The following is a 26454-nucleotide window of genomic DNA, read 5'->3' on the forward strand; positions in this document are numbered from 1 at the left end:
ATTTTTGCCCTGATTTTCGCTTGCTGACAGGTCGCCGCTAGATGTGCCGGCTCAGATGCAACTCGCAGTTCGGTCGGGGATCGAAACTCGGATCGCAGACTCAAGAAAAAAATCTAGCATGTTAAATTTCTGGACCTGTTGGCGAGTCAAAATCCTGTAGTGTGAAGAGTGTTGTGGTCAGGTTGCGAGTGCGGTGTCGAACTACAGCCAATGAGAACGCAAGATACAGAATGAGGGTAAACCCAGAATACATCGGCACACACACAAGCTTTACAGTATTTGTGACTTTATCGTCCATGCCACACCATAATACCAACGTTGCATTGCAAAAAATATTTAACCTCCGACTTACTACAGAACAGACAATAGATCTTCCACTAGCACACCAGCACCGAGTTTCTGTTCGAGGCTCGGTGTTGCCACCGGTCGGCTGAGCGCCATCTGGTGGGTATAATTGACAGTGCCTGCAGCAGATACTAATTGGCCACCGTATCTGCAGGGTGGGGGCCGGACTATGTGTGGGTGGGTCTTCATACGCTGTGTAAGGACCCTGATTGGCGGAGGAGACGCCTGTGCAGAATGCAGGGCCGAGAAGAGGAGGGCGTGCTCTCTTCGGATGCAATCTGGTATCTCTCAGCAGCGGAAGACAAAATTGAGTGCGCTAAATCGGGAGGAAATGCATTAGAAAAAAAAAAAGAATAGACAATCCCTGCTGGTCACGTAGCTAAACCCACTTAGATTCATTTATTTGTCCTACTTGCTTTAACGCTACATATCAGCACACAAACAACTTTGATCGCTCGCTTCTTATTGATGTACATTTTTGCTCACTGGATCATTAAACCCCTCGTCACTTCTCACATGTGTTTTCGTGACAAAACGTAGTTTGGGAGACCTGACAGACTCATCTGAGATTCCTCCTGATGGTAGTTCGTGTAGTGTAAAACCCCTATCGCCGATCAGTCGTGTAGTGTGAAAACCAGAACGACTTAAAAGACTCCCGAGTGCAAGAGATCTAGATGTGTAGTGTGAACTGTAGAGTGATCTGACAGATCCGAATGTCGTGTAGTGTGAACTTGGCATTTAGTCAAACTTTCCCTATACAGTAGATCAAAAAATGAACAGCACTTTTAATTTTGGTTTCTATGTGTCGTATTTCTTTTTCCAATAAAAGGTCTTTTGGGGGTGAAAGAATGTGGCTTTTTAACAGTCAGCAAATGAAAAAATTTTGCCAAGAGGCTGCCTCAGTTTGTCTTTCCCTTCTAAACAAACCAATTATTTTGTTCGCAGCTCGTTTAAAATTGACCCACACACTAAATCCTGCTCTTATTCTTATATAATTCACATAAGATTATCGTAACATTCTGATGTTTAATGACTAATCAAATGTTTTAGTCAGTAAAATTCATAGTAGTTAAGTCTGATCTGAGCTGATCTAAAGCTTTTCAAAGCAGACGGTGCAGAAAAGAAAGACACCATAGAGGACCATAAGACCCAGACCTAATCTTCGGTCCAGTCTCCAATTATTAAGATGTACACTGAGAACCTGCAGCACATCAGAGAGACAAGAATCCATATAAAAGAGAATTCAGGTAAATGTTCTTATGTCTAAATTAATCATTTTACTAATAATTTAGAATAGACAGTTTGATGACAACAAAAGAATATACAGCACATCAGCAGTACTCACTGTGAGAAAGACTGAAGCAAGAAGTAAAATGACTGAATACACCAGCCCCCTGCTATTAATAGACACCTGAGAAAGACATAACAAAAAAAAATATTGAGAAAAAAAGTATGACATACAGACTTACTGATTGTTTGCACATTTTATTGTGTTGTCGATTTGCTTTTGAACTGACATAATTACCATTTTTACCTATCATTCAACAAAACACAACAATGACCCAAAGCATAGAGCCAAAACAACACCCAAGTGGTTTCAGGGCAAGTCTTGGAATGCCTCTAAATGGCCCAACCAAAGCACAGACTTAACACTAGAAGCGCCGCACACAGGTCATTTGACCGCTGTGACGTCTTACTAAAAGCGCTGTGCCAGTTTGACTACTGGTATCCAGAAATTGACTTTGACACACACACACACACACACACACACATGATGGACTCACACACAACTTAAATACATACAACTACTGTATTGTACTACTGTGACTGTATTATTTGCATCTTTGCTGCTACAAAAACCCTACGCTGCTAACTGCATATCAGAACATGCTTATCTACCTCACGTACCATTTACTCAGTACCATGTACTGACCAACACTTGTCTTTGGTCTTGTCTCTATTTATTACTTTTTAGATTAAAAGTGTCTTTTGGTATTTATTTTAGGCCTTTTGTATTTATTGTACTGTCGTCTATCTGCACTGTGTACTGTATTGTCTTGAACTTTTTGTTCTATGTTGCACCCTGTTCCTGGAGGAACATTGTTTTGTTTCAATATGTACCTGTATATAGCGGACATGACAATAAAGCCTCTCTTGACTCTTGAAATGTAGAGAACAAGTCATCTGACCACAGCAACCAAAAAAATAAAATAAATTCTTTGACTCAATCAAATTCCAGGACCATCCTTTCATGACTTTTACTAGAGATGTTCATTTTATCACCTATTATACTTAAATCTTCAATATATGTCTCTGCATCAATGGTATCTTTACATATATGTGAAGGTAATAGCTCGTTAAAGTCCTTAAAGTACTGGACTAGTAGACCGCTCGGGTGGCGCAGCGGTAAAGTATGCTAGCTCACCAGAGTTGGGGTTTCGAATACATCGTATCTGCCTTTCCGGCTGGGCTAGGCGGCTGTATGAACAACACTTGGCTGTTGTTCAGGGTTAGAAAGTCGGATCATAGGTCCTCATAACTGGTGCGACTGCGGCCCCTGCTGGCTGACTGATGGCGCCTGCACAGGGCTGAGGAATAACGCTGATGGGGGTGTGGCCCTCCGTACACAGTGCCTGTCAAGTGTATGAACTTAACTCGTGCAGGTGAAAAATGCAGTCTGTACTGACTGTACGTGCCGGAGGCAGTTGAGAGGCGTCCTCAGTCAGCGGTGAAGGGTCGAATCAGTATAGAGGACGCAATCAGGGTAACTGGACACGACTGGACTGGAGGATAAAAATTGGGGGGAAAAAAAGAGGGGGAAAAAAAAAGTACTGGACTAGTAATCAGAGGTCTCTTGTTTAAGCCCCGCCACTGCCTAGTTATCACTATTGGGCCCCTGAGCGAGGCCCTTAACCCTCAATTGTTGAACTTGTATTCAGTCACAATTGTAAGTCGCTTTAGATAAAAGCGGCTGCTAAATGCTAAAGTACAGAGACAATAGTAGAGCTCATAAAAGAAACTAACCGTAGACCCATAATCCACCACAAGCGTTCGCAGAGCCCATGGGAACCCGAGACCCAACAGAATGTCAAAAATGTTACTGCCGATTGAATTAGACACAGCCATGTCACCCATACCTGCGAAGAGACACACACATGTACATAAACCATGCAGGAATTACACGTTTAAATATTTTATTTGCCTGACATGCAGTATAAAGGTGCAAAACATGCTGCCGACTAATGCTGAGATCCGTGGTGCTATCAGCCAGCTGGGCGTCTATACAGACATGACTGGTTATATCTGGTGAGAAACAGCTGAACATTCTAGTAACTGGGAGGTGGACTTATTTCACTATGAGGAGCGTTTATGCACCTTGACGGGCGACTATGAGACTAGCCATGCAGTCTGGGACGCTGGTGCCCGCTGCTAAAAACGTGATGCCCATAATTACATCAGGAATGTCCAGTGTGTGGCTGATAATAGTGACCTAAAAGACAAAAAAATACCCCAAAATAAGCAATCATTAAACCGACAACGTTTTTTTTGTGCTGTTTTAAATGATTTATGAATAGGAGATGATTAGGGTTGATACATACCATCCAAACCATGAGGTAGGAGAATACTGCAATCCAGAGAGTGGACAGCACAAAAGTGACCATGAACCAGCGCTCCCAGCGTGTCAGAGCACAGTTAGGAACAGTGTAATACAGCAGGAAGATTAAAGGCCAAGAAAACAACCACTTTGCTTTTTCACAGCGCCCTCCTGTGGAAAAACATCAAAATTGGTTAGATTAGCTTTCTTATAAACGAATAGCGCCCTATACTGGACAGAGAAAGTATTACACAATAAAAACGTATTGCTAATGGGTGTGTAGAAATAAATAGAACTAAATGCTTTGGATTTTGAGAAAATTTCAATGGCCTGTGCAAAGACTTCTTAGAGAAGTGGAGACTTTTATAGCTACAAACTGGGGCCAAAATTATATTTATGTTCATTGTTTTGGAATACACCGATCAGCCATAACATTAAAACCACCTCCTTGTTTCTACACTCACTATTTTATCAGCTCCACTTACCATAAAGAAGCACTTTGTAGTTCTACAATTACTGACTGTAGTAACCCCCTTTCACCCTGTTCTTTAATGGTCAGGACCCCCACAGGACCACTACAGAGCAGGTATTATTTAGGTGGTGGATCATTCTCAGCACTGCAGTGACACTGACATGGTGGTGGTGTGTTAGTGTGTGTTGTGCTGGTATGAGTGGATCAGACACAGCAGCGCTGCTGGAGTTTTAAAATACCGTGTCCACTCACTGTCCACTCTATTAGACACTCCTACCTAGTTGGTCCACCTTGTAGATGTAAAGTCAGAGACGATCGCTCATCTATTGCTGCTGTTTGAGTTGGTCATCTTCTAGACCTTCATCAGTGGTCACAAGACGCTGCCCACGGGGCGCTGTTGGCTGGATATTTTTGGTTGGTGGACTATTCTCAGTCCAGCAGTGACAGTGAGGTGTTTAAAAACTCCAGCAGCGCTGCTGTGTCTGATCCACTCATACCAGCACAACACACACTATCACACCACCACCTGAATAATACCTATTCTGTAGTTGGGGCAAGTCGGGGCAAGTCAAAGCCTAGTGGTTAAGGTACTGGGCTAGTAATCAGAAGGTGGCTGGTTCAAGCCCCACCACTACCAGGTTGCTGCTGTTGGGTCCTTGAGCAAGGCCCTTAAACCTCAATTGCTCAGACTGTATACTCTAACTGTAATGTAAGTCGCTTTGGATGAAGGCGTCTGCTAAATGCCGAAAATGTTAATGTGTAGTGGTCCTGACCATTGAAGAACAGCATGAAAGGGGGCTAACAAAGCATGCAGAGAAACAGATGGACTACAGTCAGTAATTGTAGAACAAACAAAAATGGGTCGCAGAGAAAAACAACAATAATTAAATCAACAAATTTCAACAGGCACAAACACGAAATGAACTTGTACAGACACGTAAAGCCCCCTTATGGAGGCTTTACGTGACATCTTGTAAACCACAGTGGGACCAGATTGCCACCATTTTCATTAATTAGGTATTAATTTTGATGCATTGTTTGTGTTGCCTGGGTTGTGGTAAAAATCATGGACAAAATGTGCATGTCCACATCTCCAAAATGCCTCTCACACTGGCTTAAATCCCTTGTTACCCCATATTCGATGACCCCCCCCAAACACACATGCAGTCATCAAAAAAAACCTCTTATCACCCAGCTGCAATGGAGTCTCATGGAGAGATGCATAGCCTATGGTGAGACACACTAAGCCCTCTAGATCATCCATCACTCGTGCAGAAGACTATGGTATAGTGCCAATACATTTAACCTATTCCCTCGCTTCAGGTACAGCCAAACGTGAGACTGCTGAGCCACCCGAGTGCCCTAAATCCCATAATGTAGACAAAGTGACATCACCTGATCAATAGTTTAAATCGGTGTAGTCTAGGGCTGCACAATATTGGAAAAAACTGACATTGCGATTTTTTTTTCCTGCAATATATATTGCGATATTAAAAAAATGCAGGAATTTTCACCACATTATTAATAATATTAATAATGCATGTATCTTACTTTAAATAAGGGGCTCATCTGTAAAAAAGGGTGGTGCCTACAAGAGATACAAAAGATTATGACAAGCTACATCTTTGTACTCGGTTGAAACTGAGAATTAAACTAAGAAAGCTTCAATATCACATGAGGGAATTAACAGGATTGACAAAATGGGTCGTTTAATATTTTATTTCACAATCGAAACCTCTTCATGTAGTAAACATTATAAAAAAAAAACTATACAAACAAAAGAGCAGCTATACACCTGTTCGAAATCCGAGATGCCTTACTAAGCTCACTACTGAGGCATCTTAATATTTCAATGTTATTTCGACTCAAGAACGAGTGAGAATCGGACGCGTCCTTAGTGATGAAGGCGATCCCAGAATTCATCGCGGCATCTCTTCTCTCACAGAAAAATAAACATGGCTGACAGTGCGGACAAAGTTATTTATTAACGTGAATAAATAATTATAGTGTTTTTATTTGCAAGTTTGGGCTTGTCAGCAAATGTAACCGTTTTCTGTACACGACTCGAGATGTTATATTGACATGTTAGCGCTGTCCCACCTCATTCCATTGGTTTTAATGGCAAGATGCTAAATGCTAAACGCGAAACCCGATGGAATCGCTAAGTAGCGCGTTCGAATAACCTGCCTTATAAAAGTCAATGACTTATTAGAATCCTCTCTATTGAGGCAGCTGCACATGTAGGTAGTAAGACAGCGAGGCGGCTCACTAGGTTTTCGAACACACTGGTAGATTATGTCATGGAAAATGAGAACGGTGTGAATTTTCGTTTTGTGTCAAGCAGCAAAATAGTTGTAGCGTGACGTATTTGATTTAATTTGCATTAAGTGACATCGCACGTCCTGCGATGTGACTATTGCGCATGCACACATCGCGATGGCGATGCTGAAACGATATATCGTGCAGCCCTAGTGTAGTCTGTTTTTACTGCACATTAAATGGATAATGCTTAAGTAAAAGTTGACAATGCTGAGCCACTCCATCACTGACGCAGTCCGCATCCAGTGTGGATTCGTCTGTGGGGCTCTATTCAAAAGGGTGCGGTCATGTCACCTCTGATGGCAGCTCCATGACAACCAGCAACACCAGCTGAGTTCCTCAAAAAAAAAAAAAGGATCAAAAAGGAATGCCGGCATCAGAGCCAATTAAAAGGAAATGCATGCGGGTGCCACTGTGGTACAGACAAACTAATACAAAACCATTAAGCCAGCAAGCAAAAGCCCAACAAAAACGACATTTAAAAGGATCTCCAAGGTGCAGCACATTACAGCCGATGAGACCACCACAGATCTATACATCCAAGCACCCTGCTGACTATTAGCGGCAAGGCAGATGGGCATGACGATGTAGTCCGGGCCCACTACATATCTCCAATTTCATTATCCACTAATCTTAGTCATGTGATTTTGTCTACAGGATGTTGGTCATTGCACAATTTAACACAAGCACTACTTTTCTCATCAGGCTATTTCTAAAAATATCACACAAACCCTTTCCAGCCTATCCAGCATCAATTCTTTGCTCGAGCACTGTGCATTTACTAGCCTGGAACAATCAGAGGGCTCAAGGGTTGTTCATGCTCCGTCTCGTCATCCTCGTCCGTCTCTTTGGGCTGCATGTCCTCTGCATCCTCTCCCCTGTCTGTCGTTCCTGCTTCGCCCCTCGTCCTCGGCTCCTCTAAAGGTTGCGTGTCACCGTCCACGGTGTCGCCGTTTTCCAGGACCCAGGGTGCTGCATCGGTCCCTGAGCTCTCTTGGGTGGGAATGTCTGCGGCGCCGCTGATACTGTCCCCTGAGCACCGGCTTCTGATCAGCCTCTGCCTCTACGGGATTACAGGAAGGACGTCAGACAAGGTCTATTTAAAAAAAAGGTTGAAATAGGACGAAGCAAATGGATTGAGGGAAACCAATTAACCCACATGTTCTGTACCAGTCCTGATCCACTTTAGGTGATACGTTTCTGACTATTAGTCCTAATTGTAAACTAGCATTAGTAGGATATATGAGTTGTGAGGATTTATTTGCATAAATATTGCTTACTACACTAGTAACTAGTAAGGTCTGTTATTTATTTATTTTTGTTTGCATTTTCTCCCCTTTTTCTCCCCCTCTTTAGCGCGTCCAATGATCTCATTTGCATCGTGCTTCCTCTCTGCCCATGCCGAACTCTGCCCTGACCGAGGAGATCGAAGCTAACCCACATCCCCTCCGAAACATGAGCAGCAGCCGCCTGCATTTTTTCACCTACACATTGATAAGTGTTGCGCACCCTAGCGTTGCATGCAGAGAGACACACCCTTGGAGCACCCCTACCTCATCTCTTGTGCAGGCGCCTCTAATCAGCCGGCAGAGGTCGTAACTGCACCATTCGGAAGGAGAGAAACCCACTTCCGGCCCAGTGTCCCACCCCCCAACTGAACAGCCGGCCAATCGTTGCTCATGTAGCCACTCAGCCTCGAGCCAGTAAGGTAGATTCGATACCATGTATCCGGAATCCAGCTCTGGTTGCAGCGTGTGTTTTTACCGCTGCGCCACCTGAGCGGCAGGTCTGTTATTTTGAAATAAATGACATCTTAGCAGTTAACATCAGGAGATACATTGCAAATTAGGGAACAGAACATGAGGGTTAAAACTATTCTGTGTAGATCTTGCAAAGCTAGCTTGTGTAACTCTTAAGAGAAGCAAAGCATAGTGGAATCTATTAAAGAGAACATGCATGAATGCAAGACAAGCAGGAGAACATGTTGAGCCCAAGCAAGCAAAATGAAATTCAATGGCAGAAGAGAGGCTAGTTTTGAGAATCAGGTGGGTTATCGATGCCTCCTGTAAGCAAGGCTCAAAGTTGTGCTGGGCGGTATAACAGTACATTCGGTAAACCGGCTTCGAATCCTCGTACAGTATGGATTTTATTTTTTGATCCGGCTTAGTCCCGCCCATCTGAACAACAGGCCAATCGTTGTTCATACGATGTATTGGAGATCCAGCTCTGGTTGCAGCGTGTGTTTTTTGACCGCTGCGCCACCTGAGCGGCCCACAGTATGGATTAGTAACATAGTTAATACAACAGCCGTAGGCTTCAATAGGACGCAAATCGTTTAATATTGTTCGCCACTTAGTGCTATGGAGCGTTGCAGATTAGCTACAGAACACTTAGCCAGGTAGCATTATAATAACAGTGTTAACAGATGAGAGACGCTGTCTTGATATGGTAGAAAACAGATGGAGGATGAAGAGAGGGAGACCAAAGATGCACTAGATGAACCTGCCAAAGAAATGTGTTGAGCTGTGTCGCAGGTAAGAATTTTTTTGCTTTCTACACAGACTAAAACACCATATACTGTACGGTTTGTCGAGCCACAGCTGTTGCAAAAAAGTAAACGGTGGAGCGACGTTACTAACGCAGTTATAATCCACCAATGCAAGGACACGATTCCTCTATAGACAGGCGAGAAATAGAGCTTTGCTTCCAGAGCAATGATTAAACACTGGATTCGAGGGATGTCTTGACGGGCCGAAAAAACACTTTAGGTCAGTTGCTATTCCAACGTTATACCAACAAATCCGATGCAAGCTGCAAACGGAGATATTTAAAGTCGTCCACTTTCCTAACAGCCCTGTGGTCAAGTTGTCTAGTAAAGTTTGCAAACAGCGTTTTATTTGTTAAAGGGAGAGCAGAGGGTAATTGTATAATACTAAAATATTAAATAAACAATAAAAAATGTATTTATTGCAACTGTTTCACACATACTGATTCCATCATATATTGTGTCATTTTGTGGGGCCTGTCAAACCTTATAACCTGAAATGACTTGTTTTATATTCTATGTACTTATGACGGTAGAATAAGCCAGACATGTAAAAAGTCCCAGTCATACAAAACACACTATGTAGCACATAAAGTACAGTTTGATCACAGCCAAAAAATATAAAAAAAATATAAAAATATAAAAATTAAATGTGAACATCTGCATTAAAGTCGTGGCTTAACAAAGGTAGAAAATAAATGCTATTCTTTGCATGGTATAAACTGCAAGAAGTATGTAATGACTAATGCACTATTAGAAAAATATCTGAACACCTGGTAAAACCTGCTGAATATGTGTAATTTGACAAATCAAACAAATCATGGAATTCATAGAGCTGAATGACCAGCTGACTATTTTCTGTAGTCGAGGATCCAGGCTTTAGAAATTTGATACATTATCTGAGCCCAAGATACACAAATCCAAGCAGGCGTTACTTTTCGGACATTGCGTTTCCAGATTCTTTTAATCTCGTATCATGTCACACACACAACCTGCAACAAGCCAATTCCAAAGCAGCATGTGTGTGTGTGTGTGTGTGTGTGTAGAGAGAGAGAGAAATTACATTTCTTTTTTTGTGATTACTATTTCAATTTTCCTGGCTGATTCCCAAATCCCTTTCCTCATTCTCTTCCCTAGTGTACACTCAACAAGGTGCTGATCCAGATGCTTATAACACACAAAAAACTACTAATGACAACCATATAATGCATTTAGGATCTTTCAGGGCAGGCAGAGAAGCATGAAAAGACTGGATGGTGCAGGGAAAAATGGGTGCATTTTATATAGGGCAATACAATCAAGAATGTGTGATTAACTAATACATGTGCAGTAGCCGACTGCATCTTTTCACCTGTACAAAGTGAGTTCATATGTGGATCAGCTTTGTGTACGGAGAGACACACCCTGATTACCTTATCCCTTGTCTCTGTGCAGGCGGCAGCAATTAGCCAGCAGAGGTCGTAATTGCATCAGTTTTGAGGAATCCCCTAAGGCACCCTCCCAGAACAACAAGCCAATAATTATTTGTTGATGGCTCTTGGGCATCAAATTCTGAATGTGTTTATATTTACAAAATATTAATAAACTGGTCAGTGAAAACGTTCAGGTCCAGCAGTCCTGTGATGGCCGGTCGGTGGACACGGTAGGTGTGCGGTACGAGCATTACCTTGGCGATGAGCATGCGTCCAGCCATGCTGAGGCGTGTGCGGGGGGAGAAGTAAGGGGTGATCATGATACGGAGGCTTGCCTCTGACAAGGAGAACTGGTGAGGGTGTAGACTCGTCAGGTCATCCACCATCACCACTGGAGAGTCCTGATCAACCGCACACTGACCTGAGGGACACGGTTTTTGATAGTGTAAACGTACAGTTGCAATCCCACCCCCCCACACACACAGACACACACACAGCAAACAAGGATTTATAACTGTATATACAATATCTGCAGAATGAGGTTTTGTTTTAAATGAAGTCTTTATGAGTTGAATGATGCATAAAATGAATCATTCTCATCATCTCTGATGGCGATTCAAATGAGTCATTTCAGCATTTCAGGCATAATTCAATTCAATTCGAGTTTATAATGTTCAGTGTTATAAATGGTTTTTTTTTCTTGGGGGGGGGGTATGGAAGTAAATCTGTCTCATCAGATTTTGAATTTAAAAGCCTTTGAATTTTGATTACTGAACTTTAAGCCTTTGAATTTTGATTACTGAACTTTTTTGCCTCAGAATTCAACCCACACATTTTACAATAACTCATTTTCACTTTCATTTTTTGATGTTAACAAATTCAAAATCAAAAATTCAAGTTTATAAAATTCAAATAATATATATTCAGGTTGCTCAAATTCGATAGGTCAAATTCAGATCACAAAATTCAGATTAAAAAATTCAGACTAAACATCCGGGACACGCAGGATGAGCAATCGATTCCAGAGCCGTAGAGAGAACAGAGTAGCGACACTCCCATAGAGAACCGCTGTGACGGGGGCGGGACATTTCTCTGCACAGCTCCGGGTGGAGCTCTGTTCATTTCCACTACTGAGCAGCATTTTCAGCTGTATGTTGCTTTGTTTTAAAGAAATAATGAATTTGGTGTCATTAATATACTTAATACTGTTATTGTTTAGCATTTGCTCAGCACTAAATGTTACATGTTTATCTTATTTAATAGGTATAACTGAATTTAGCTCAGTCAGTTAAGCTTAATTAATGCCACACGAGTCTTTTCACCTAAAATGAGGTGATTAATCAAGAGTCTTGTTACAGAAATGATAATAAAACATTAGAGCCATAATAAATCATACTACTTTTACTTTCACACTTAAGTACATTGGAAGGTAAATAGTTTAGTACTTATACTCAGTGAAGTGGAGGTAAAGAGTATTTTACTTTTACTACTACTTTTACTGGAGTAATATTTTACCTACTTCTAATCAACTACATGGTTTGTGTACCTTGTCCACCACTTACATTAGACAAAATGAACTAGTGCATATTATTATGAATTAATTCATGTATTACATGTAGGAATGAATTATTAATCACTCATGAAATAAGAGATGAATGAAGCTATTTCATGTACCTGCACAATAATGTTAAAGGTACGGGAGTGTGTTTATGAATCTGTTCATTCAGTGCAGGTAAACATTATGAATCCAGCCACATGGCTCAGTGTTTAACCAAAATTATGATTATTATTATTATTATGAATCCTCAGGAAAGTGAAGGGAGATTATAGTTTATGCAAAAAAAAAGAAAGAAAAAAAGCTCTTTAATCTCTGTACTGTATATTGTTTATACTACTTAATGATATGGCATTATTTAATGTATGCTAATATAATGTACTGTGTGTTAACAAGAACGATCTATTCATTATAAGTCATTATAAACATCAATCTTTCACTTCATATACCAAATGCAGTAAATGTAAAGGCAGTTGAAAATACCCAGAAATTGTACAAATGTTTATTATTTAGTGTTTAATACTTCATTCACTGCTGCTTGTCCCATCCCAGCTAGCCTTGTAATTGTGGCCCACTTCCGGCGCAGCTGGGCCGGAATAGCCCCCAAAACACTGCGATACCATTTATTTCCCGTTTTCTTCTCCTTTCACATCCTCATAGATAAAATAATACATTTATTCTACAGATTAACTACAGATTAACTACAGATTAACTACAGATTGTGCAGCAGAAAGTATTTTATTAAGATAATTGCAGCAAGTATAATAATAATAATAATAATAATCAGAATATTAAAAATAAGACAAATTATAAAAGTGAAACAAAATGACAACTATATTAATATTATATATAGAAAATAACATATAATTGCATATAAGAATGATAATTATCAAAGTGAACAATATTGTAAATATACATACTATACTACGCATACACAATACTACTAAACATACTACTACTACAACTACATCTACTAATACAGCCTACATACATACCATAAATATTTTACACACACACACACACACACATATATATATATATATATATACAGTGGTGGAAATAAGTATTTTATATTATTAATTATTATTATTAAGTATTTAATACACTATTGAATGAGCTTTAATTATTTTGCAGCTGTTGGCTAATGCAAGAAACTGTTTACCTTTTAGCTAACGTTACCTGAAGTGTATTAGTTCAGACTACCAGTTAACCTGAAACTCAATAGATAACATTACCTAACAGTTTCCATTTCCAAATTGCTCTCTATCTTAATCCAAAACTCATTAATAGACTTTCTGCTTACATTTTGCTAAGTAAAATGTTAAGATTCAACGTTAATTTACCAAACACGAACAAATAATTAGTCCTCTTTTTTAACGGCTCGCATCGCACTGTTGCTATGGTGACGTTGTTCCGCGTCTCTACGAGCACCAGCCAAACCCAGCTGTGGTAACAACTGGACCGGATCTGGCTACACTGATTCTGGCCGATTCTGACACTCGGCCGACTGTGCCGATAGAAAAGAGGGAGCTGGACCAGATGATTGTGCTAGCTGGGATATGAGAACATGACAGCGCGGGGTTTTTTGAAACTATTGGATGGATACATAAACCACGTGACCGTGTGGCGGCGAGAACAAGGAGTGTCGCAACTCTCTCTATCTACGGCTCTGATCGATTCTGTCTCAAATCGAACCGACACCCAGCCAATCAAGTTACACTCCAGCGATCAAGTGACAACGAAGCGGCTTCGTTTACAGCAGAGCCGTAGAGAGAGAGAGTTGCGACACTTCTTGTTCTCGCGGTCACGTGGTTTATGTACCCCTCCAGTAGTTCCGAACAAACCCGGCGCTGTCATGGGACAAGCAGCAGTGAGTGAAATATTAAACGGCAAATAATAAAATATTGTACAATTTCTGGGTATTTTCACCTGCCTTTACATTTACTGCATCTGCTTTAATGTCAGTTTGGTATATGAAGTGGAAGATTTTTATAATGACTTAATAGGTTGTTCTTGTTAACACACAGTACATTATATTAGCATACATTACATAATGTGATATCATTAAGTAGTATAAACAATATACAGTACAGAGATTAAAGAGCTTTTTTTTTTTTTTTTTTTTGCATAAACTATAATCTCCCTTCACTTTCCTGAGGATTCATAATAATAATAATAATAATCATTTTGGTTAAACACTGAGCCATGTGGCTGGATTCATAAGGTTTACCTGCACTGAATGAACAGATTCATAAACACACTCCCGTACCTTTAACATTATTGTGCAGGTACATGAAATAGCTTCATTCATCTCTTATTTCATGAGTGATTAATAATTCATTCCTACATGTAATACATGAATTAATTCATAATAATATGCACTAGTTCATTTTGTCTAATGTAAGTGGTGGACAAGGTACACAAACCATGTAGTTGATTAGAAGTAGGTAAAATATTACTCCAGTAAAAGTAGTAGTAAAAGTAAAATACTCTTTACCTCCACTTCACTGAGTATAAGTACTAAACTATTTACCTTCCAATGTACTTAAGTGTGAAAGTAAAAGTAGTATGATTTATTATGGCTCTAATGTTTTATTATCATTTCTGTAACAAGACTCTTGATTAATCACCTCATTTTAGGTGAAAAGACTCGTGTGGCATTAATTAAGCTTAACTGACTGAGCTAAATTCAGTTATACCTATTAAATAAGATAAACATGTAACATTTAGTGCTGAGCAAATGCTAAACAATAACAGTATTAAGTATATTAATGACACCAAATTCATTATTTCTTTAAAACAAAGCAACATACAGCTGAAAATGCTGCTCAGTAGTGGAAATGAACAGAGCTCCACCCGGAGCTGTGCAGAGAAATGTCCCGCCCCCGTCACAGCGGTTCTCTATGGGAGTGTCGCTACTCTGTTCTCTCTACGGCTCTGGAATCGATTGCTCATCCTGCGTGTCCCGGATGTTTAGTCTGAATTTTTTAATCTGAATTTTGTGATCTGAATTTGACCTATCGAATTTGAGCAACCTGAATATATATTATTTGAATTTTATAAACTTGAATTTTTGATTTTGAATTTGTTAACATCAAAAAATGAAAGTGAAAATGAGTTATTGTAAAATGTGTGGGTTGAATTCTGAGGCAAAAAAGTTCAGTAATCAAAATTCAAAGGCTTAAAGTTCAGTAATCAAAATTCAAAGGCTTTTAAATTTCAAAATCTGATGAGACAGATTTACTTCCATAGGGGGGGATGTCATTGATTGCAACTGTACTTTCACACCGTCTCATTGACACCAGTTACTTAAACCCCTTTAACCCCAACTTTTATGATTCATCAAATGATTCATCAAATGACTCAAACAGGACTACTGTCCGCCTTGTGCAGCCCACCTGCCCATGTTCCACTTAGGGTCAGATCACCTGACCTAACCCATACACATGCACACCTTTCTTCACCAGAATCATAGAAGTGTCCGAATGTGCGGTAGCCTCTCCGGCTGACATATCTCGCTGTATACTGCTGACCAAACACTGATGCCCGGGCACCCCACACCTCAGTTCCACCCAGCTCCAGATCTGGCTGTTAAATCTGAAACATAAATACACACAAATACAGACATGCACAGCAACACCTGCACCATTATTTATACTATAAAAAATACTGTAAAGCATGGAGTTATAATGATAATGATAATTACATACTTCATGATTAGGATGTAAACTCCATACATGGATATAAGGATTACAGACTCCCACCTGTGACAACCAAGCAAAGTCAACAAAGTCTTACACTGATATCAGTCATTGGTCACTGTTGAAGTATTTTGATCTTGAGTAGAGCAGAAGTTCTAGTAAAAACCTACCAGAGGACCTTTTCATCATAAATGACCTGCAGGTCAGAAATACATGAATAAATCAAGCTTAGAATTAACAGTATTTACTGTGTTTTGAACGTCAATCAGTGAAGTCTTACCAGGATCAAGGCTAAGACGGAGAAGATGTAGTAAACACAGTCTCGTAATAGAGGCCACCATGTAAGAGAAATCATCTAAATGAGGAAAATAAGTAGATTTAAATGTAAAATACTATTTCCCAAGCAATAGACCACTGAAGTCGTGTCATCATTTTGTAGTCCATGCCATGTTGTTATGCCCATATTTGGTAACCCGGGTCTAAGAGAAATTTTGAATGGGAGAAATGAATGGAGATTTCGAAAATTGACTCCAAAGCTGTTCCGTTTTGTTTTATGGAGATTCTTCTGTCTATTATCATAAGTCGTTAAAGAGTCAAAATATGAATATTGAATATTATGTAAGCTAATGCTACTGCGCACTGAATTTACGTCACTAGACTGGAAGCCTCTTAAATTTTTCTTTTTTCTTTTTCTTTTATAAGCCTCTTAAATAAGTGCACGAAGCAGCGCGATTCACCAGAGTAACAGTGGAGTGATATTCACAAGTTTTACTTCATATTTTTAGAAGCTAGCTCCATTAAAGTAAAAAGCAAGGATGGTCGGGTGTTACGCCTTTCGTTGTACTCGACAAAAGCGGGCTGCTCTTTCCGTCAATTCGATTGGTGTAGTTCAGTGACGTCTAATTAATGCGCAGTAGCATTAGCTTTCGTGTAGCATTATTAGTATTACGACCCTTTAACAACCTCGTAATCTATAGGATCCAGTGATGTACAGGAGAGAAATGTACACAGGACAAAACGTACAGGGTTCTGAACGTGTTTATTTAGCACAGGATGCGTTAGAGCCGATTTTTTGAAAACCCCATTCATTTTTGCCATTGAAAATCGGGCTTAGACCCAGGTCTCCAAATATGGGCATAACGAGAACTACAGAATGATGCACGACTTCAGTGGTCTATAGAGAAAATCCAGACCAAACTCAGATCGTACCTGGCCGGCAAAGATGCCGCACACACCAATGATGACTAGGATATTAAAAACTGCTGAGCCCACTATAGTCCCGACTCCTACATCTCCCTTGGTGATGAATACACCTGAAACGATGTTATATAAAATTCCCATTACTTCCATCAGCAGGGACAATAAATCCCAATTCATTTTAGTATGACTGCTATACTAACCAATCAGTGATGTGAAAAGCTCCGGTGCTGAACTTCCTGCGGCCATAAATGTAGCTCCTGCGACATCCTCACTCAAGTGCAGGTTCTGCGAACCAGAATAGCATTGATGATGTCGGACGGGCTGTTAAATATGTGTGTGTTATCAGAACGCGATGAGAAAACAGATCTGACCTTGGAGATCTTTTCCAGAGATGGTACAAAGTACACGTCACAGACGATGGCAAGGGCGTAGAACATGTACACAGCCTGTAGAAGTAAAACGGGGAAAAAATGGGACACTCATTTGTAACCATAAATGTCTAAATGTCTCCCCTTCATGATGCACCACACATCAGATCTGGACTGCAGGCAGGCCAGTCAAGCACATGCATTCTGTGTCTGTGAGGCCACACTCGTAGTATGTGCAGAATGAGGCCAGGCATTGTCCTTGCTGAGATAACCATGTACTTTCCAGGACGAGAGGTCAGCATGTTTTTCTAAAATCCCAATATACACCTCTGCTCACATGCTGTGGCCACTGATGCACCCCCACACCATGAAAGAAAGATGTTAGCTTTTGCGTCTTTCGCCGATAACAGTCTGGATGTCTTTGGTACAGAGAATTCGACGTCTGTTTTACCCTATAACAAGCTGAAACATGGACTCATCGCATCTTTCCCCATAGCACATATCCTTAGTATTTTGGTCCATATGAGATGAGCTTGGATACAAGCAAATTAATGCCAACAAAGCAAAGGTGATTGTGAATTAAGAGAAACTGATCCATTAATCATCTGCGCCTCGGTGCCCCCTCTGCCGGCCAAAAACGACAATGCAGAAGGACGCAACTCCAACGTGGCTCACTGCCGAACTCCTTTAGCAGTTGAGCTAAGCTACGTCACAATGTGGCTATATTTATCAGATTAGATTAACAGTATCTCATGCCGTCTTTTCTAACGACCTGAGGTTCACACACGTTCAAAAGTGATTTTCGGCTTTAGATTTATCCAGATCGCACTGAATCTGTTTACAATATCATGTATTGTAGATGGTGAAACACCTAATAATTTGAAATATTGCATTAAGTCTTGTTCTTATTTAACTAACTGACCATTCTTTCACAAAGTCAGGTACAAATTGGTTGCACACGGCCCATCTTTGCTTATCAAGACTGAGTCTTTGGTGGATCTTGCTTTTAAACCCAATCATGATACTCTCACATGTTACCAAATCACCAGCTTATTATGGAATGCTTCAAAAGTTCTATATTTTTTAAAAACCTTTCACTCATTTAATTTCTTTTTGCTGTCTCAACTCAGACATGAATGGATGTTGTTGTATGGGCTGGGGTTGACAGTGCAGTGTGTGTTTGTGTGTGTGTGTGGGGGGGTCTTCTTAAAAAAAAAAAACTGCTGTACTCACACACAGAACGTGAAGCAGCAACGCGCCATGCCTTCTCTGCTCCTTGGTGAAGACATCTTCAGGAAATTCATTGATCGCTGAGGGCACATGAGGATACAGAGAAAGAGAAAGACAGTCCATTAGTGGTGGGTTAGAGATGTCAAGGGCTTTGAATATTGACACACAGATGAAAACCACGTCGGTACTTCTTCTCATGCAGAAACATGAACAAATGCCGTAGATACCTATTAAGAAACTTCTGCAAACCCATTTGTAGAAGTTCAGATACAGGCAGGGTAAGAATAGCGTATTGATGCAGGGTAATGTATCTTGTAAGCCTTTTCATTTCCTTTTTCTTTATTAGACAGCTGTGTGTAATTATCTGGGTTAAAGTTATCAAGCCAAAGAAGCACCATCCATAATAAGTGAATGTTTATCATAAGCCCTATTCGAAGATCAGTTTTAATGTGATATTACTCAGAGGGTTTAATTCCCAGGTGGCGTGGTTTGAGTCGTTTCTGTATGGGGTTTGCATGTTCTCCCTGTGCCTGTGTGGGTTTTCTCCGAGTGCTCCGGTTTCCTCCGACAGTCCAAAGACATACAGTCAGGTTAACTGGAGCTACTAAAGTCCCCATAGGTATGAGTGTGTGTGTATGAGTGTGTGTGTGTGTGTGTGTGTGTGTGTGTGTGTGTGTTTGCTCTGTGATGGACTGGTGCTTAGGTAGTAAAAAGGAAGTCATTAGAAATTCTGATTGTGTGATTGAAAACAAGCCTGTGTGCAAACAGTTCTTTGCTGTGGAGAAGCGGAAGCTGGCCGGGTTGCAATTAGGGTTGCCAGATTTTAGAAAATACTGACATTTAAATTCAATAATAATGATAGAAATATGTAGGATTCTTCAATTACTTTTAATTCCTAATTCAGTGTAAAGCAGGCTGTGTGCATGCACATTGGTGGAAGTGGAAACCCAGTCTTTTAGCAAATCCTACAGACCTGGCAACCTTAATTACACTCAGTAAATACAATAAAAAGCCTGAAATCTGAAATGGTGAATTAAATGTTTTCAAAAAGTTTTTTAAGCATTATTCCATTCCGAATCAGTACCATTTACCATATAGAAGCACTTTCTTTGTAGTTCTACAATTACTGACTGTAGTCCATCTGTTTCTCTGCATGCTTTGTTAGCCTACAGAGCAGGTATTATTTAGGTGGTGAATCATTCTCAGCACTGCAGTGACACTGACATGGTGGTGGTGTGTTAGTGTGTGTTGTGCTGGTATGAGTGGATAAGACACAGCAGCACTGCTGGAGTTTTTAAACACCTCACTGTCACTGCTGGACTGAGAATAGTCCACCAAAAAAAAAATATATCCAGCCAACAGCGCCCAGTAGGCAGCATCCTGTGATCACTGATGAAGGTCTCGAAGATGACCAACTCAAACAGCAGCACTAGATGAGCGATCGTCTCCGACTTTACATCTACAAGGTGGACCAACTAGGTAGGAGTGTCTAATAGAGTGGACAGTGAGTGGACACCGTATTTTAAAACTCCAGCAGCGCTGCTGTGTCTGATCCACTCATACCAGCACAACACACACTAACACACCACCACCATGTCGGTGTCACTGCAGTGCTGAGAATGATCCACCATCTAAATAATACCTGCTCTGTAGTGGTCCTGACCATTGAAGAACAGGGTGAAAGCAGACTAAAACAGTATGTAGAGAAACAGTGGACTACAGTCAGTAATTGTAGAACTACAAAGTGCTTCTATATGGTAAGTGGAGCTGATAAAATGGACAGTGGTTTTAATGTTATAGCTGATCGGTGTTTTTACTAATTCTATGTTAAAACTCATATACAACCATCTTCCACTTAGAAACTTAGAGTAGTTAAGTATGCGTTACTAGATTCAGTGTTGATCAAAGATAAAAAATTAAGTTTAATTTCATTGACCTACTACACACAAATGGCACCCATTCCGTGAAACGGCCTTTATACATCTCGCATAAGAGGAGTGATGAAACCAAGCTTCACACAGATGAAATGAGCCTGCCTGATCAAAGAAAGCTGAGTTCAGAGAGCGAGATGGGAACACATTGCTTCAGGTGAGCCAATAAAGGGTCGATCAGTAGAAAAAAAGGACAGAATAATCCGTGTTCTTTAAAGAAGCAGACTGTGCATACTTAAAACAAAGCTTCCTCTGTTCTAAAATTAAGGATTCTGCTGCGTAGCCTCAAAAGGGGCTCTGCTTGGATGGGGGGGGGGGGCGGGGTGTAGCTGTCTTTAAATGATGGAGGAGAAAAGTATGGAGGAGTAAGGAAGGGAGAAAATAAAGGATAAAAGAGACAGAGAGAGGGAGAGAGAACAATCTGTACAATTTGCAATTTGTAGTCCTCTTAAGTACTGCCCTCAGACTTGGATTTCGAAGCAGCTCTGTTACTGTGGTTCTTTTATGTCCGTCAATAACAGATTTGCAGTTGTGTGTGGACATCTGGCTGGCAGTCTCGCAGCATTTCTATCCGCAGCAGCACCTCTAACCCTGACTGAATGCGAATGTATATTTAATTTACTGGAACTCACCAGTTCGGGGTTCGCTGGACGTCTGGTTTTCCTCTCCACCCTGCTCAGTCAGTTTTCGTTTTGACCAAATGACATCGAAATCCTTTTCAAGGTGGCCTGAAAATAAACAAAATGGTTTCATTAGTAATTTTATCGTTATGTTTTACCACTGTTTTATCTTGGTTAGGGGTGGGTTTATAAAATCGATTTTTCGATTCGAATCGATCTTTATTTGAACGATCCGATATCGATTCATATAAACGCGAGATCGATCTTTTAAATACGCCCCTTTTTACGGTGCACACGGAAATCTGTTACCCCCTTTAATTTCGCGTGACCAGCCAGTGTTTTTTCATGCAACGAGATCTGACCTGCACATCAGTTTAGCATGGCAGAAGCTCAAGTTATGACCACTACACAACTTTTTGCACTGATTTTCGCCCGGCGACGGGTCGGTGCTGGATTCGGGAGGAACTCGGTGTTCGCTCTGCGATCAAAACTCAATCAATCAATGTGAGAAACAGCGAGGGGAAACACAGGGGGGAGGTTGTAAACAGGTGGTGGAGCGCAATATAGTTTCTATCAGAATACATCAGCACACGCGAGTTTTACAGTATTTCTGACCTGATCGTTCTCTACAAAACAAAATATTTATTAACCTCCAACTCACTATACTGTAGAACAAGCCATGCTGCTCGTGTTGCCTAATCCACTCAGATTCATTTATTTCATCAGCGCACAAACTTTCATCTCTCGCTACTTGTTGATGTGCATGTTTGGACGTGGTATCATTAAACCTTTCATCACTTCTCACGTGTGTTTTCGTGACAAAACGTAGTTTTGGAGACCAGAGAAGCTCGCCTGTGATTCCCCCTGGTGATAGATGGTGTAGTGTAAAACCCCCCATCGCCGATCAGTCGTGTAGTGTGAACATTACAGCGACCAGGTGTTAATCAGAGTGTCGTGTAGTGTAAACTTGGCATAAGCTGTTCAACAGCCAGGTGTATGCTTACATTACATTTACAATGTTGTAGCGTGTCAGACATATAAAATAATAATAAAAAATGAATGTTACTGTTTTCTGTTTTGTATTAATTATTTATGTAAACAAAATACACAAATATTTTTAATGAGTGTTCTTTGTACAATTATCACATTCGTTCTCTGAACATCTGTACATATTTAAACAAAACCTGTTAATGTAACTCAAATATGCCTAAATGTGTTGAATCGAAAATCGAATCGAAAATCGAATCGAAAATCGAATCGAAAATCGAATCGAAAATCGAATCGAAAATCGAATCGAATCGGGACCTTGTGAATCGGAATCGAATCGATTCAGGAAATTAGTGGCGATACCCAGCCCTAATCTTGGTCAGGGTCGTGGTGGATCTGGTTTCCCTGAAATCACTGGGTGCAATGAAGTAACACACCTCGGACAAGACGCCAACCCATCGAGGGCCCTCTGCCACATCATACTCCCCCTCCCTGCGCAGATTTAGCCAATGTTGTCTGTACGTAGACGCACGCCCGGACGGTAGCACAGTTGAATAATAGTGAGCTAGCGTAATTTACCAAGTGCCTTCATTAGTATTAATAAATAATGAGTTTTTATCATTTATGATTGATATTTCAACCATATACACAGAAATCTGACTCAGCAGACACATGCCTTCTGCACCCCTGCTGTCTCATCCACGCTGGACAGACAGCAAGGAGGGGGGTGGAGGTGCAGATTGTTGAAAAGTGTAAGTCTCTTTAAACAGCACTTCAAAAGCATTCTCTGCACCTAATCAAAAGTTGCTTTGAAAACAAGTTAGCTCTTTATGAGTGGAAATGGAATTTCAGCTTGGTGCAGAGTCTTCTGCTTTCCCTGTGTTTGCTGGTTGTGTTTGTGGTTCATCTAGCAGATATGAAGGTCGGACCTGACGACCAGCCTGGCGTATCCCCCAGTATTCTTTTGCTCTGGCAGCTTTCTTGTGTTTTTGCAAGGCATTTCTGTGTGTAGCTACACAGAACCCCATCCTGGTTCTGTACAGTGGTGGCATGGCAGCTTGCCGGCTGCTGCCGGTTTGCCTGGTTCCCTGACTGTTTCTCTATCAAGCTTTAGGGCTGTAGTTCACTGGTGGATCAAGTAGCTGGTGCAATGGTACACCAGCACTATTGTGGTTTCTTCTACACTGTGTACTGTGTGAAATATGTGCATTCTGTGCACAATTACTGATGAATACAAGCAACATTTGAATACATTTGGCAAATCATGTGATCTGCAGTGTACACAAAACAGGTCTCCGTAGCAACCCAAATGCAAATTCATTGAGGAGATGGAACTGGTTCAACAGCTGCTGTAACAGTGGTCACCGGACAAGTCTTCATTTGCCTTCGTAAGCTAATTAGTTTAAACCAAAGCAGCAGTTGGCTCAGAGGCTTCAGCTGCCGACACTGTTTTTCATAGCCGCGGTAGATCTAGAATCAAATATTTTTGACTTATGTTCAGTAGGTTAAGCAATAGGGATGTAACGATACACTCTACCCACGATGCGATGCGATGCGATTTACGATACTGGGTTCATGATACAATTTTTTCCCCGATTTTTTAAACTGAAATTAAAGACAATTATGACAAAGTTTCCTTTTATTTATTCTCTGAAAAAAAAAAAAAAATACTGTATTTGTGCTTATCTTTTATTTATCTAAATAATTAATGCTTTTTTATTTCTGAGGTAGATACAAACTATGCAAAACAATTTAGAATTAGCCCAATTTGGCTGAAAAAACCCCGAATCTGGCAACCAGACGTATAGTCACAGTGACGTCAACCAGGCGAGGTGTATAGCGCCAGTGCCCTCTGCTGCTTAAAGTGAACATCAATTCTTTTTACATGTCAAATCGATTTGAATCGTGGAATTTTTGAATCGGTTATTAACTGTCTTGTGGTGCATCGTTACATCCCTATTAAGCAATAAATCACAGATATAAGATGGTTCTCGTGACACTGAGCTGTTGAGCCAAATAAAACCAAACCATATACATCAGCTGGCTTCTTTTGTGAATTAGAATAAAGAATCTGTAAACATGCTTTTTCTACTAAAAAAAAAAAAAAAAAAAAAAAAAAACATTTATAAGGTCAGGCACTGATTCGGACCAGAAGACTCACAATCGATATTCCAATACATCAATTAGGTTAAGTCATGGGTTCTTTGCAGGACACTGCAGTATATACCACATCTTTATAAACCTCACTTTGTGCAAGTCATACTGAGAGAGCAAAGGGCCTTTCCCAAACTGTTGGCACTGTACTAGGCCATTTTTAGGGAGGATTTACTCTTATTTGCCAGGAAACCAAATCTGTAGTGAAAAATGACGACAAGACAACATCCACAAACTAACCAAAATAACGTAAAATGGGTTAATAAAAATGTGAGAGTTCTTACATAGCTCTCGCCTTGCCAATCTAATGACGTGAATCTCATTAAATATTTAAGGCATTATTAAAAACGGGTGTCCATTAGAGGGATGCTAATGACAATTGGGGATTGAAGACAAGGTAATAATGGTATTTAGTATTATAAACATCTTTGCTGGTGCTAAGAATTACATTCTTGTCCATATTTATAAGTATAAATACAGAGGATGTTTTTTCTTTAATTATTTGTGTAAATTTAAAGTTAAACTGCGCACTGGAAGTCTATTATGCTAGCCAATCAATCCTGTCAGCCAGTCGGGCATCTACACAGACATGATTGTCTATGTTTGGATGGAGGTTGGCCAAAGCCTTGCAATGGATTGAAACACAGACCAGAATACAATGGTTGATGAAACACCTTCATTCATTTATTGTCTGTTTTACCACCACTTTATCCTTCAGGGTCACAGTGGGTATGATGTACTGGGAGAAAGGTAGGAAACACACCCACCTAGGGCAATTTCCAATTAACCTGATGGAATGTCTTTGGACTGTGGGAGGAAACCAGAACCTGAACAGCTCCACCTTCTAGCTGTGAGCCTAGTATCTAGTCTAATATGCTAGCCCACCAGTCCTATGATTTACTGGGCGAAAGGTAAGAAACACACCCACCTAGGGTCATTTCCAATTAATCTTTGGACAGTGGGAACATAGGAAGAACACGTTCCACACAGAAAGGACCCAGACCGCTCCCCCCTGGGAATTGAACCCAGGACCTTCTCGCTGTGAGCCTACAGTGCTACCCACCATACAAGTACCTTACAAGAGTATGTAATCTTTTGACTTTAGCCTGTTGAACGTTGATCCTGGTCAGTAATACCTGTAGCTCATGCACTTAGTATTGAATTGGTCCATCTATACAGCTAAGTATGGTCCACCACCCAAGTTATATCAGGTCATTGGTGGTCCATTTCCATGGATGGGGACTGACATTTTAAAATTATGCATAGCAACAGGCACCAGTCAGTAACAGTATACCTACTACGTGTACCTAACTAGGTATATGTGTTAAAATGACCAGTAGTATAAGGACAAAGCTTAAAAACTGACATTATATTCTATATGTATAGAATCATGAGGACTGATACAGGCTGCTGAGTGTTCTACTTTCTGCCAGCATCCTCAGCAGACTCTTCACATATGGCTGTTGTTCGGCTCTGCACCAATTGTGACCCTTTCGAGCAAAATTATACATCAAAATATACTGAAATAAATCATATAAACGATACATTTCGAGTTTTAAAATCGGGCACCTGTTTGGTGAAGAAGTCTGCTGAGGGCGAGGAGTCCGGCGCAGACACATAACCGCCAAAAAAAGAGCCTCATCCGCACCGCCTTCATCACTCCGCTCACAGCCTAAACACCGCTCCAAACACGGCCATTAGACACAAAAAAACAGATATTTTCTTTCGTTTTTGCCTGTTTAGTCGACCACGAAATTATCCTCAACATTATTCGACTCCTCGGTTTCGTTTCAGACACGAGTCGCTGGGTTTAGCATCTTCACTCTTCTTCAGAAACGAGGGAACTAGATTCTTGTCGTTACTTGTCAGTACAAAACAATGGCAGCCACAAGTATGGAAGGATAGAGTATGTTGAAGACAGGATAAGTTCGTGTATCCTGTGATTCAGTCTCTAGGTGTTGTTTGTGCATCCCTCAGTGTTCAGCACATTTCGCAGGCTTCGTCAGTCAGTGAGGGTGTT

General features: G+C 40.6%; 1 protein-coding gene across 2 annotated transcripts; it reads right to left on the bottom strand.

The window, feature by feature from the left end:
• Positions 1-1360: 1360 nt before the first annotated feature.
• Positions 1361-26454, bottom strand: slc24a6a (solute carrier family 24 member 6a). 2 transcript variants are annotated; one of them, XM_063000513.1, is made up of 17 exons: positions 26004-26454; positions 21306-21401; positions 18746-18822; positions 17516-17590; positions 17345-17429; positions 17154-17257; positions 16225-16299; positions 16115-16140; positions 15954-16007; positions 15698-15840; positions 11024-11109; positions 7518-7794; positions 3945-4111; positions 3721-3835; positions 3370-3482; positions 1691-1756; positions 1361-1546 (listed from the first exon to the last, which is right to left on the bottom strand). In XM_063000513.1, exons 1-17 carry the CDS (start codon positions 26089-26091, stop codon positions 1436-1438), a joined length of 1758 nt encoding a protein of 585 aa, XP_062856583.1. In that variant the 5' UTR covers positions 26092-26454; the 3' UTR covers positions 1361-1435. The 2 variants fall into 2 exon arrangements, with proteins under 2 accessions (XP_062856583.1, XP_062856582.1); XM_063000512.1 differs by having other exon boundaries at positions 10943-11109.

Source organism: Trichomycterus rosablanca, chromosome 8 (assembly GCF_030014385.1).
Source record: "Trichomycterus rosablanca isolate fTriRos1 chromosome 8, fTriRos1.hap1, whole genome shotgun sequence".
Classification (NCBI taxonomy): Eukaryota; Metazoa; Chordata; class Actinopteri; order Siluriformes; family Trichomycteridae; genus Trichomycterus; species Trichomycterus rosablanca.

Coding starts and splice junctions, on each gene's coding strand:
- slc24a6a (XM_063000512.1), bottom strand. CDS start 26,091: ATGAAGGCGGTGCGGATGAGGCTCTTTTTTTGGCGGTTATGTGTCTGC. Junction 17,430..17,515: donor CTCTGGAAAAGATCTCCAAG/GTCAGATCTGTT, acceptor TCTGGTTCGCAG/AACCTGCACTTGAGTGAGGA. Junction 7,795..10,942: donor GACGCATGCTCATCGCCAAG/GTAATGCTCGTA, acceptor GTAATCCCGTAG/AGGCAGAGGCTGATCAGAAG.